Here is a 12,428-nt window from a genome sequence, read left to right as displayed (position 1 = left end):
CCCTGTTGTTAATCAACGGATTTGGGCTCCTCAGAGCAACCTCAATCTCTAGGAGTCTTTGTTTGCTTGTTTTTGCTTTCATACTTTGTCAGAGAAGAGCTGGTCTCTGACCGGAAAAACCCTCTTAGGCTGGCCGGGCTCCTGGAACACCCGGTGGCAGCCTCACAACGGACACCTGCCTAACCCCACTCAGGCTGGCCGGGCTCCTGTTGGCCACAGAACAGCAGGACACCCGCTAACTTTACCCCGGTCACTCCAGCGGCCCCTTGCCCCAGAGCTCCACTCTAATGGGGATTGGTAGCCCCTAGGGAGGACAAGAGCTGTGGGAATTACCGGAGGGGAGCTCCTTTGGAACCAGGGGTTTTGGACACCCCTACCCCCATAACTTCAACAGACTGTATCTCCGGTTCCCAGTAACGAATCACTCTGCTTTTTGGACTGTGGCATCTGGGGACCCAGAGCGCCACCAGGATCACCCAGAAACCACCACCCCTGGGTACTGGGATTCTGTGGCTCCTATGGAGGTGCCAGCCTGTCTGGAGGGGAGGGAAAATTGTGGGATTGTCCAGACTTGGCCCCAGTACCTACCCGACAACCGCAACCTCGTCCGATCACTGCTCCCCAGGTCAGACGCACAAACTCCCGCAAGTGTTTTGAATGCAGACAGGTGGGATACCTCCGACATCACTGCCCGCACAAGACAACCGCAACCTCTCCACACCTGTAGCCAGGGTAAGCAGAAGCGGTGGTACGACAGAACTGCTTGTGCCCGCACACTGATAGTGGGACAGAAGGTGCTTGCCCTGAAGCCTATCAAAACAGATAAGTAACAGGCTGCCTGGAAAGGCTTACCAGGTAGTTGAGCAGATTAATTACAACACCTACCTAGTAGCCAAATTCTCAGATGGCAGGATCCAGAGAACCTTCCATGTGAACATGTTGAAGGCATACTCCGGGCGAGCCCAAGATGTGGCCGCAATATGTGGAATCAGAGAATCTTCCCATGCCGGAGCTTTCCCTCCCTGACGAAACCCCCCAGGGAATAGCTGATATTGCCCTAGATGAGAGGTTAGCAGCTGCCGAGAGGCAGCAAGTCCAGAACTTACTAGAAGGCCAGCAAGAGATGTTCTCTAATGTCCCCGGGTATACCACAGCGGCCATACACCGAGTAGAGACTCCAGGACAGACCTCCCCTGTGGCAAGCAGCTTACAGAGTCCCTGAAGCAGTCAGACTCAGTATGCACTGAGAGCTCCGGGAAATGTTGGACCTCTGCGTTGTTGAACAGTCCAACAGTCCCTGGGCCTCCCCGTTGGTACCCAAGAAAGATGGCATTACCTGGTTCTGCATTGACTACCGTAAGCTCAAAGACAGAACCACCACTGACGCCTAACCCATGCCCAGAGTTGATGACCTCCTGGACAGAATTTCCAAAGGTCATTTCCTGACCACTCTTGACCTCTGCAAGAGATACTGGCAGATCCCTCTAGACCCCGAGTCAGCCCCCAAGTCTGCCTGCATCAACCCTTTCAGCCTCTACCAGTTCATGGTAATGCCATTTGGGATAAAGAATGCTCCAGCCACCTTCCAGAGAATGGTGGATCACCTGCTGGATGGCTTCCAGGACTATGCCTGTGCATGTATATTTTCAGTAAAAATCCTAGAATGATAGAGATTAGTAACCGAAAACTTCAAAGTTATAAAACAGCACGCAAAGTTCAGCTGTAAATAAGACAAAATCATACAGATATTTATAATATTTAAATAATAATAAAAGCAGCATTTTTCAAAAATAGTCGAACTATAACTAAGTTGCTCACAGAGGTGGGGAAACAGCACTGAAGCTTATAGAGCGAGAGCCACCCATAGTAAATAGCCCAATAATTGCGCTGCCAGAGAGGGACACAGAAATCGACCACTCACCTCCATTGCTAATCTCAAGCACTAACAGGGAGGAGCTGAGACTTGAGATGCGCGCTGAATTGGCGGCAAAGAAAAAAAAAAAAGAAGCTTTACCCTTCTGCGGTCTGCTTGCCCGCAGCAGGGCTAAAAGAAAAAACAACCCACATGCCCTGCGCCCAGAACTGAATGTCCTGGGCGTCGGGCGATAGGAATTGCACATCCCTGAATACTATCCAATTCTGATGACAAAACCAGGTGACATGCATGTGACGTCCTGCTTACCTCCGTGTGCATCAGGAAGCTCTGAGGTGTGGTTCTCGGTTTTGTCAGACATTGTCTTGTTCAGCAACTGAATTTTTCAGATATTCTAATAATGTTTCTTCTTTACTGACAAACGCAGTGATGTTTATTGTACGTGATCTTCATAGTAACAGGAGCCTACACAGAGAGATAGAGGGGGGAAAAGGGTCTCATGTACAGTTCATTGTCATAGGGGGGAACACTTTGAATTATTTATGTTCAAAATCTGAGCATCATAAACAGACCAGGACTCAGGAATACCCCTGCTTGGTTACAAAGGGATAAAGTGAATAAAATTGATTAATCAGAGGACAGTGAGTATAATAAATAAACTATTCTAAGAGTTCATATAATTATGTCACAAATTACTTTTTATTTTTGAGGAATGTGACAGCTCTGTGTTGAAGCCGTTTCTAATAATTTGTACATTTTTGTATTTAAACACCAATTTCAGTGTGTGTGTGTGTGTGTGGGGGGGGTTCTGTGAATTAACCCACACAAATTATATGCGTTTTTTAGCAGACCAATCACTTTTAGAAACAAACTTTAGTTTGCAATAATACCCAAATATGAAAAAAGCAGTCATATGAAATGCAAAACTATTTTTGTGTCATTCTTCTACAACTTATATGACCGGAGTCAACAGTATGGCAATCTCATCTATAAATAATGGCTATACCTACACTATATATATATATATATATATATATATATATATATATATATATATATATATATATATATATATATATATATATAGGGAAAAACTAAACCTTTATTGTTTATTCGTCTTTGGGAGCACATAAGGCTTTATGGTTAGTTTTGCACTACTTGTCTTATTATTAAAGGGACAGTCTAGGCCAAAATAAACTTTCATGATTCAGATAGAGCATGTCATTTTAAACAATTTTCCAATTTACTTTTATCACCAATTTTGCTTTGTTCTCTTGGTATTCTTAGTTGAAAGCTTAACCTAGGAGGGTCATATGCTAATTTCTTAGACCTTGAAGCCCACCTCTTTCAGATTGCATTTTAACAGTTTTTCACCACTAGAGGGTGTTAGTTCACATATTTCATATAGATAACACTGTGCTCGTGCACGTGAAGTAATCTGGGAGCAGGCACTGATTTGCTAGACTGCAAGTCTGTCAAAAGAACTGAAAAAAGGGGCAGTTTGCAGAGGCTTAGATACAGGATAATCACAGAGGTTAAAAGTATATTATAATAATTGTGTTGGTTATGCAACACTGGGAAATGGGTAATAAAGGGATTATCTATCTTTTAAAACAATAAAAATTCTGGTGTAGACTGTCCCTTTAAGCAATACGCTGCAGAACTAAAGGCTGATGTACTGCAGGGGTGTCACAGACGTTGGTGCCAGTGTGTATAAAACATTGATAATTAAGCTTTATGTAATTAATAATGTATTTTTTTTATAACCATTGTCACTAATGTCTTCTACACGTTCTGTATCGGTCTCACCCACATGCCTCCTCCACAACACCTTATATAGAGACACTATACATTGAACCTATAGAGATCCCTTTTGTATCACATGCACCACCCACTAATAAGAGGTCAATTTATCAAAGGCTTTCGCCAGCCTTTGAGCCCCTACGGCTGCAGGTTCTCACACAAGAACCTGCAAGCCATATTTAACAAGCAGCGGTCATCAGACCGCTGCTTTGCTAACCTCTTCGCCACCTCTTGCTTGGCGAAATTCAATCTCCCCGGTCTTTTCCGACCGGGGAGATTGACAGCTCCTGCCCGGGCACGATTGCACGCAAGCACAAAATAGCGCTCGTGTGCAATGCTGAATTACTCCAGGAGAATTCAGACTGCCAGAGGCGAGCTGCGGCAGACAGGGGCCCGTATATGTGCCCCTGTCCGCCTCAGCTTGATAAAACACCCCCTATAGAACATCAAGCAGAGATACACAGTACTATAGAAAGGGTCCATATGTCATAAATACACTCTTCCCTTATATATAAACATTTAATAATTTATGTTCCCTCAGCCTCACACACAGCAACCTACTCACTACCTTATATAAAGGGATATAAAACTTTAGAAAGTCTTCCTCTGCCTCACACACAGCCCCCTCCCCAGTACCGTATATATATAGAACTATATTATTAATTATAGGCTCTGCCTCACACATACACCCAGAGAGATTGCTTGTCTCACATACATCGCCCCTCCCCAGTACCTTATATACAGATCTATATTATTATAGAGAGGTTTCCCGTGTCTCATATACACAACCCTTTCCTATCAACTTATATACAGATCTAGATCTATATTATTATATGGAGGTGCCCTGTGTCTAACACTCACTGCCCCCTGCACCTTATATACAGATCTAAATTTGTATATAGATTTTCCCACTGCCGCACACACATCCAAACCGATCCCTATACAGATGTAAGTTATTGTGAGGTTCCCACTGCATCACACACGCAGCTCCCTACCCAGTGCCTTATATACAGCTATATAATACTATAGAGAGGCTCCATCTGCCTCACAAACACACATCCAGCTCCCTCCCAGAGCCTGTTGCTTCATACATACAGGATTTCTTTAGTACAGCATATGCAGGTACATAACACTAATAAAACGGTTGCTTTGCTTGTGTTTACCTACGTGAATCAGCCGTGTTAAATACGGATAGTGTAACAGCTACTTCCATTCCATCAGAAGGACCTATGATGTCATAAGTCACATGGCTGCTGTAACCACACGGGAACAAGTACTACAGGAAGTAGCTGGGTGGGTAACTTCAATGGATGCAGCTTCCGGTGTGTACCATGTGATCGCTGCCGTCCTGTACACTACGGAACAAGCTGCTACCGCCTGACTGCCTCAGTTCAGCAATCTATATGGTTGTTCTATGTAGGTAACTTTATAATTGGTGATGTGTCTGTGTATAAAGCACTGGGGAGATATGTGTTTCACAACGAACCTCTCTTTAATAGTGACTATCTCTGTATAAGCTACTGCAGAAGACTTTATTTTAGAGGCAAAGAGAACCATAATATTAGGTGTCTGTATATAAGGTACTGGAGATTGGGTTAGGTGTGTGAGGCAGAGGGAACCTCTCTATAATATGTGTGTGAGGAAGAGGGGTGTGTGCGAGGCACAGGGGGCCGCCATATTATATATCTGTATATAAGGTACTGGTGGGGACTGTGTGTTTGAGGCATAGGTAACTTCTCTATTATATATATATCTTCGTTTAAAGTACTGAAGAGGGGTGGTATGAGACAGAAGGAAACTATAATATATAATATCTGTATATAGTATTCTGGGGAGGGGGCTGTGTGTGGGGTCACAGAGGATCTCAATGTTATATATCTGAATTCTCTATATAAGGTACTGGAAAGTGAGCTGTGTGTGTGAGGCACAGGGGACCACAGTGTGAGCCTTTAACATATACCATATATATATATATATATGTATGTATATATATATATACACACACACACACACCATATATACATGCGCACACACACAAACAACATATACACATACACACACACACACCATATACACGCACACAACATATACACATACATACCATACACACCATATATACACACACACACACACAACATATACACATACATACCATACACACACAAACAACATATATATATACACACCATATATATATATATATATACACACACACCATATACATACACACACGCACAAACAACATATACACATACACACACCATATATACACGCGCACACACACAAACAACATATACACATACACACATCATATATACACGCGCACACACACAAACAACATATACACATACACACACAACATATACATACACATACATACCATACATACACCATATATATACACACACAACATATACACACACATACATACCATACACACACAAACAACATATACACATACACACCATATATATATATATATATACACACCATATACACACGCACACCACATATACACACACACCGTATAGACACACACACCACATATACACACACCATATACACAACACACACTTATTAAAGAAAAAAAAAATTCTAAGTATTTTGGTTGGCTCCTACACTCCTAGAATACATGTGTTAAGCCCTGACTTACCTTTTCTACAATGTGCTGTTCCCTGTACCGCACTGGAGATCAGGAAGTGAGAGGAAATTGAAAAGAGAGGGACGTAGCAAATATTTTCATTGAGATAGAATGGAACAGTGACACCTGCAGGCAGAAATTAAAAGTGCAGGCAAAAAATATTTTTAACTGCAACTGCCGTTCTTTCTGCAGAGATCCTTCAGTTTCTGCGAAAAGAACGCAGATCGTACAGTGTTCTGTTTTGCTTCTATTATCAAATTTGTTTTTTTCCCATGTTATTCCATAATGAAGAGATAACTAGATAGGCATCTGGGGCACTACATGTCAGCCCAGAGGCAGAATTTTTTTTCACTTTCTGCGATTAGTTTTTTTAGTGAAAAACTTGCTGCAGATCATAATTTTAAATAAAATGTAATTTTAAATTAGGCAGTTACACTAAAGCGCCAGTTCAATTGTAATGTGTTGTTAACTGGAGGATAAAGTAATTTTTAAAGTTTTATTATATAGTGCAATAGTTGAAAATTGAATTGCAAATTAGCTGCAGACAAAAGAAATTGTATAAAATGTCTCTTGAATAAATTAGTTTCCTTTTCTCTTGGTCTAACATAAAAATGTAGTAATAAAAATGTGCATTGCTCATAAGAACGTCTTACATTCAGAAAAAAACAGCTTTGCAGACTGGGAAAGGTTTGCGCTAGTAAGCAAATGCACTGCTGCTTTGCAGCGCTACTGCATATTTTACTGTTCTCTTCAAACAGCACTTTGCTCTGGATGCACTGTGGTAAGGAAAACTTACACAGTGCAGCCAGAGCGCACTGCTGTTTGAAGAGAACAGTCAAATGTGGAGCAGCACTGGAAAGTTAAATCGTTGACAGTTCCTGCATGTGTCCTTTTCTTTTTGCAGACATTCTGCATTTTCTGCGATGACAGCTCAGATCACTGGACGTTCTGCCTTGTAGCATGGCAGGAACTAGTGCTGCCATCTAGTGGTTTTACAAATGGATACCATTCTTGCAAAACTGCTGCCAAATAGTGCTCCAGAAATGGGCTGGCTCCATAGCATATGTCCCTCCTTTTCAAAAAATTATACCAAGAGAACAAAGAAAAATTGATAATATAAATAAATTAGAAAGTTGTCTAAAATTGTTTCATATCCCTTTAACAATGTGATTAACCATTGGTTAAACACATAGCACTACAGTGTTGCTAGTGTTAAAATGAGTTGTTTTAACAGCATTTGAACACTATAATAGACTAGTACCTTTTTTATAATAATCTATATCTGTATATAAGATGCTGCAGAGAGGGTTGTGTTTGTATGGAACCTCTCTACTAAGTTTTTGTAGAAGGTGGCTCGGTTTGATTGAGAGGGAATCTGTCTGTGATAATATGTATCTCTATAAGGTACTGGGGAGGGGTCTGTATCTGTGAGAGGCAGAGGGAACATCTCTATAATTATATATAGCTGTATAGAAGATACTGGTGAGGGGTCTGTGTATGTGGGAGGTAAAGGGAACTTTAGATAGATATAGATCAGGGACATGCACTCATACGAGGCAGGGGAGGCAGTGCCTACCCTGCCATATGTGGCCAAAGCTTAATTACATTTTAATTAAAACAAAAGAAAAAGTAAAAAACAAATATTTTCCCCCCAATTAATGCTATGGAGAGGCAGGTACAGGAACGCTTCTCTCCATTGCAGTACATGGGTCAAAGGAAAAGCTGTGCTGCAGCGCCACCTGTGTTCTGTCAATATATTAGCAGCAAAAATTGGGACCAATTGGAGGCACCCCTCTTAATGCCTCCTAGCAAGTGAAGGATATATAGATTAATCAGAAGGAGGATGCAGTGAGCAGGGTCATGTGACACAACTGGAAGCTGAGGTAACCTAAGAACAGATGACACCATGAAGAGTAAAGTAGTATTCTACATCTCTTGTGATTCACAACTTGTGTTCAGATACAGATCATTAACAGGGGGACAGTAAGTGAGCATAACCCAATACTGACAGGAAATCAAAGGGTCAATTCAAATTTAAATCCATAATTTAAAAACCAGAGTTTGAAGTTAAGTGTGCAGTGTCCACATTATTTAAATTAAAGTTTTTGACATTGAATATTGCTAAGCCTTTCTTTTTCATGGTTATTTGATTTAATTAGGTACAAACTCCATATATGTTATGTCTGTTCAGTCAGAGGATGCAGTATCTATTTTTATTTTTCTCTGTCTCCATTTATTTAACCCCTTAATGACCGAGGACGTGCAGGGTACGTCCTCAAAAAAAAGGCAGTTAATGCCTGAGAACGTACCCTGCACGTCCTCGGTGTGGAAAGCAGCTGGAAGCGATCCTGCTCGCTTCCAGCTGCTTTCCGGTTATTGCAGTGATGCCTCGATAAGGAGGCATCCTGCAATAACCATACATGGCCATCCGATGCAGAGAGAGCCACTCTGTGGCCCTCTCTGCACCGGACATCGATGGCCGGTATCGTTGGTGGGTGGGAGCCGACTTTGGAGGCGGGTGGGCGGCCATCGGTGTGCCGTGTGACGTCGGGGGGGGGCGGGATCGGGGGCGCGCACGGACGCGCGCGCGTGCACGGAGGGTGGCGGGCGGGCGCGTGCACGGGGCGGGAGCGGGTGGGAACCGCTACACTACAGAAAATCAATAAACAGTATTAAGTTAAAAGGGCCATATAATCACATACAAAAAACCCCACAAAAAGAGATCGTGGAGGGGTGGGGGGTTGGTTTTTGTGTGGGGGGAAGCTACACTACAGAAAAGTAAAAAAAATGCAAAAAAACAACATTTTTTTGTCTAAACTGGGTACTGGCAGACAGCTGCCAGTACCCAAGATGGCACCCATTAAGTTAGAGTGGGAGGGTTATAGAGCTGTTTGGGGGGGATCAGTGAGGTTGGGGGCTAAGGGGGATAGTACACAGCAGCATATGTAAATATGCTTTTAAAAAAAACCACCAAAAAAAACAAATATAGCTTTTATTTTAGTACTGGCAGACTTTCTGCCAGTACTTAAGATGGCGGGGACAATTGTGGGGTGGGGGAGGGAAGAGAGCTGTTTGGGAGGGATCAGGGGGTCTGATGTTTACGGTGGGAGGCTGAGCTCTACACTAAATCTAATATTAACCCTGCAAGCTCCCTACAAGCTACCTAATTAACCCCTTCACTGCTAGCCATAATACACGTGTGATGCGCAGCGGCATTTAGCGGCCTTCAAAATACCAAAAAGCAACGCCAAAGCCATATATGTCTGCTATTTCTGAACAAAGGGGATCCCAGAGAAGCATTTACAACCATTTGTGCCATAACTGCACAATCTGTTTGTAAATGATTTCATTGAGAAACCTAAAATTGTGAAAAATTTTACGTTTTTTTTTAATTTGATCGCATTTGGCGGTGAAATGGTGGCATGAAATATACCAAAATGGGCCTAGATCAATACTTGGGGTTGTCTACTACACTACACTAAAGCTAAAATTACCCCAAAAAACTCCCTACATGCTCCCTAATTAACCCCTTCACTGCTGGGCATAATACACGTGTGTTGCGCAGTGGCATTCTAATTACCAAAAAGCAACACCAAAGCCATATAAGTATGCTATTTCTGAACAAAGGGGATCCCAGAGAAGAATTTACAACCATTTGTGACATAATTGCACAAGCTGTTTGTAAATAATTTCAGTGAGAAACCTAAAGTTTGTGAAAAAATTTGTGAAAAAGTGAACATTTTTTTTTATTTGATCGCATTTGGCGGTGAAATGGTGGCATGAAATATACCAAAATGGGCCTAGATCAATACTTGGGGTTGTCTACTACACTACACTAAAGCTAAAATTACCCCAAAAAACTCCCTACATGCTCCCTAATTAACCCCTTCACTGCTGGGCATAATACACGTGTGTTGCGCAGTGGCATTTAGTGGCATTCTAATTACCAAAAAGCAACACCAAAGCCATATAAGTATGCTATTTCTGAACAAAGGGGATCCCAGAGAAGAATTTACAACCATTTGTGACATAATTGCACAAGCTGTTTGTAAATAATTTCAGTGAGAAACCTAAAGTTTGTGAAAAAATTTGTGAAAAAGTGAACATTTTTTTTATTTGATCGCATTTGGCGGTGAAATGGTGGCATGAAATATACCAAAATGGGCTTAGATCAATACTTTGGGTTGTCTACTAAAAAAAAATATATACATGTCAATGGATATTCAGAGATTCCTGAAAGATATCAGTGTTCTAATGTAACTAGCGCTAATTTTGAAAAAAAATGGTTTGGAAATAGCAATGTGCTACTTGTATTTATTGCCCTATAACTTGCAAAAAAAGCAAAGAACATGTAAACATTGGGTATTTCTAAAATCAGGACAATATTTAGAAACTATTTAGCATAGGTGTTTTTTGGTGGTTGTAGATATGTAACAGATTTTGGGGGTCAAAGTTAGAAAAATTGGGTTTTTTTTCAATTTTTCCTCATATTTTATAAATTTTTTTATAGTAAATTATAAGATATGATGAAAATAATGGTATCTTTAGAAAGTCCATTTAATGGCGAGAAAAACGGTATATAATATGTGTGGGTACAGTAAATGAGTAAGATGAAAATTACAGCTAAACACAAACACCGCAAAAATGTAAAAATAGCCTTGGTCCCAAACGGACAGAAAATGGAAAAGTGCTGTGGTCATTAAGGGGTTAAAGACTGCTGTTAACTTGTAATTCACAAATCAATTGAAAGCTGTTGCATTGTTTTTAATATGTGCTGCTTTTATACAAGTTTATATTAATAAAAAGGAGATAATGAGTCATTTAAAAAATATATGTAATTATTGCAGTTAAATGTTTTTAGAAATAATACCACTGTAAAGTAACTTGTTAAACACATAGTCAAAGGGAGACATTTAAAATTAAACTTTCATGATTGAGGTAGAGCATGCTATTTTAATAGACTTTTCTAGTTATTTATATTTTGAGAATTAGCATCAACTGTTACAGGCCCCATGTCAGCAAATCAAATTAGTTTTTGAAAGGAACATGAAAGTCATAATTACATTTCCATCATTCAGATAGAAATTGCACACAAAAAATAAATAAATAAACTTTCTATTTTACTTTTAATATTATGTACTTCATTCTTTTGGTATCCTTTGGTGTCCTTTGTTGAAGAGCATACCTAAGTGGGATGTGCACGTGCGTTTCTTGAACACCATATTGCAGCAGCAGCTATGTTGGCAGTATTGATAACTTGTCCTTTGTGTAAAACTTGTATGGTAAATTATTTCTATTTTTACAATACAGTAGTGAGTAGAGAAGAGATTGTGTATCATTCTAATTGCTTAGTAACTGGCACTGTGCTACAGAATTGTGTGAGTGTGTATGTTAGCAGAGTGTGTGTGGGTGTCGATGAGCAGAGTATGTGTGCTTTATTCTCCAGGTAATCAATACATTTCCGATGAGCTGGTGCTTTAGTGCAGTGTTTCTCAACAATGGTCCTCAAGTACCCCAAACAGGCCAGGTTTTCATTATAGCTGAATCAGTGCACAGGTGAAGTAATCAGCTGATCAGTAACTCAGTGGTTACTAACTTGCTTTCACCCATCACCTGATTATGTCACCTGTGCACTGGTTCAGCTATCATTTAAACCTGCCCTGTTGGGGGTACTTCTGTACATGTGTTTCTCCGTCGTATCATATCTAGTGCCTCACCAGCCTCTGACCTCACTGCACGTCGCTGATAGATATATATATATATATATATATATATATATATATATATATATATATATATATATATATATATATAAAACACGGAAGGGAACTGCACTCTCATACCGGACCGGGTACACATCCTATGACCCTGCAACATGCTCAGCCCTGGGTGCCACTGGCACTCACAGGAAGCTGTGCTGTCCCCAGAGCCACAAGTAGTTAATCCCAGACAGGTCTGGGTGCAAGAACCATAGGGAAAATTACAAAACAAATTAATACAACACACAGAGAAAACCCAGCACTCACTTACAAGCTCTCAGCTAAGATTTAAAAGCAAAACTGGAAAGGTTAGTCACCGCATCTGGCCAAATGGGACAAGCTCAGGTACCAC

General features: G+C 40.9%; 1 protein-coding gene across 1 annotated transcript in view; it reads right to left on the bottom strand.

The window, feature by feature from the left end:
- LOC128657904 (uncharacterized) overlaps positions 1-4,936 on the bottom strand; it is a 42,396-nt gene extending 37,460 nt beyond the window's left edge. The window contains exons 1-2 of the mRNA XM_053712331.1: positions 4,840-4,936; positions 2,183-2,338 (exon numbers count right to left, since the gene is read on the bottom strand). Coding sequence (XP_053568306.1) covers positions 2,183-2,234 — 52 coding nt within the window. The 5' untranslated portion in view covers positions 2,235-2,338; positions 4,840-4,936. The remainder of the gene's footprint in view (positions 1-2,182; positions 2,339-4,839) is intronic.
- Between the last annotated feature and the right edge of the window lie 7,492 nt (positions 4,937-12,428).

The sequence above is a fragment of the Bombina bombina genome, chromosome 4 (assembly GCF_027579735.1).
Source record: "Bombina bombina isolate aBomBom1 chromosome 4, aBomBom1.pri, whole genome shotgun sequence".
NCBI classification, from domain to species: Eukaryota; Metazoa; Chordata; class Amphibia; order Anura; family Bombinatoridae; genus Bombina; species Bombina bombina.
Note: the sequence above shows the minus strand (reverse complement) of the source record. Positions and strands in the feature narration are given on the sequence as shown.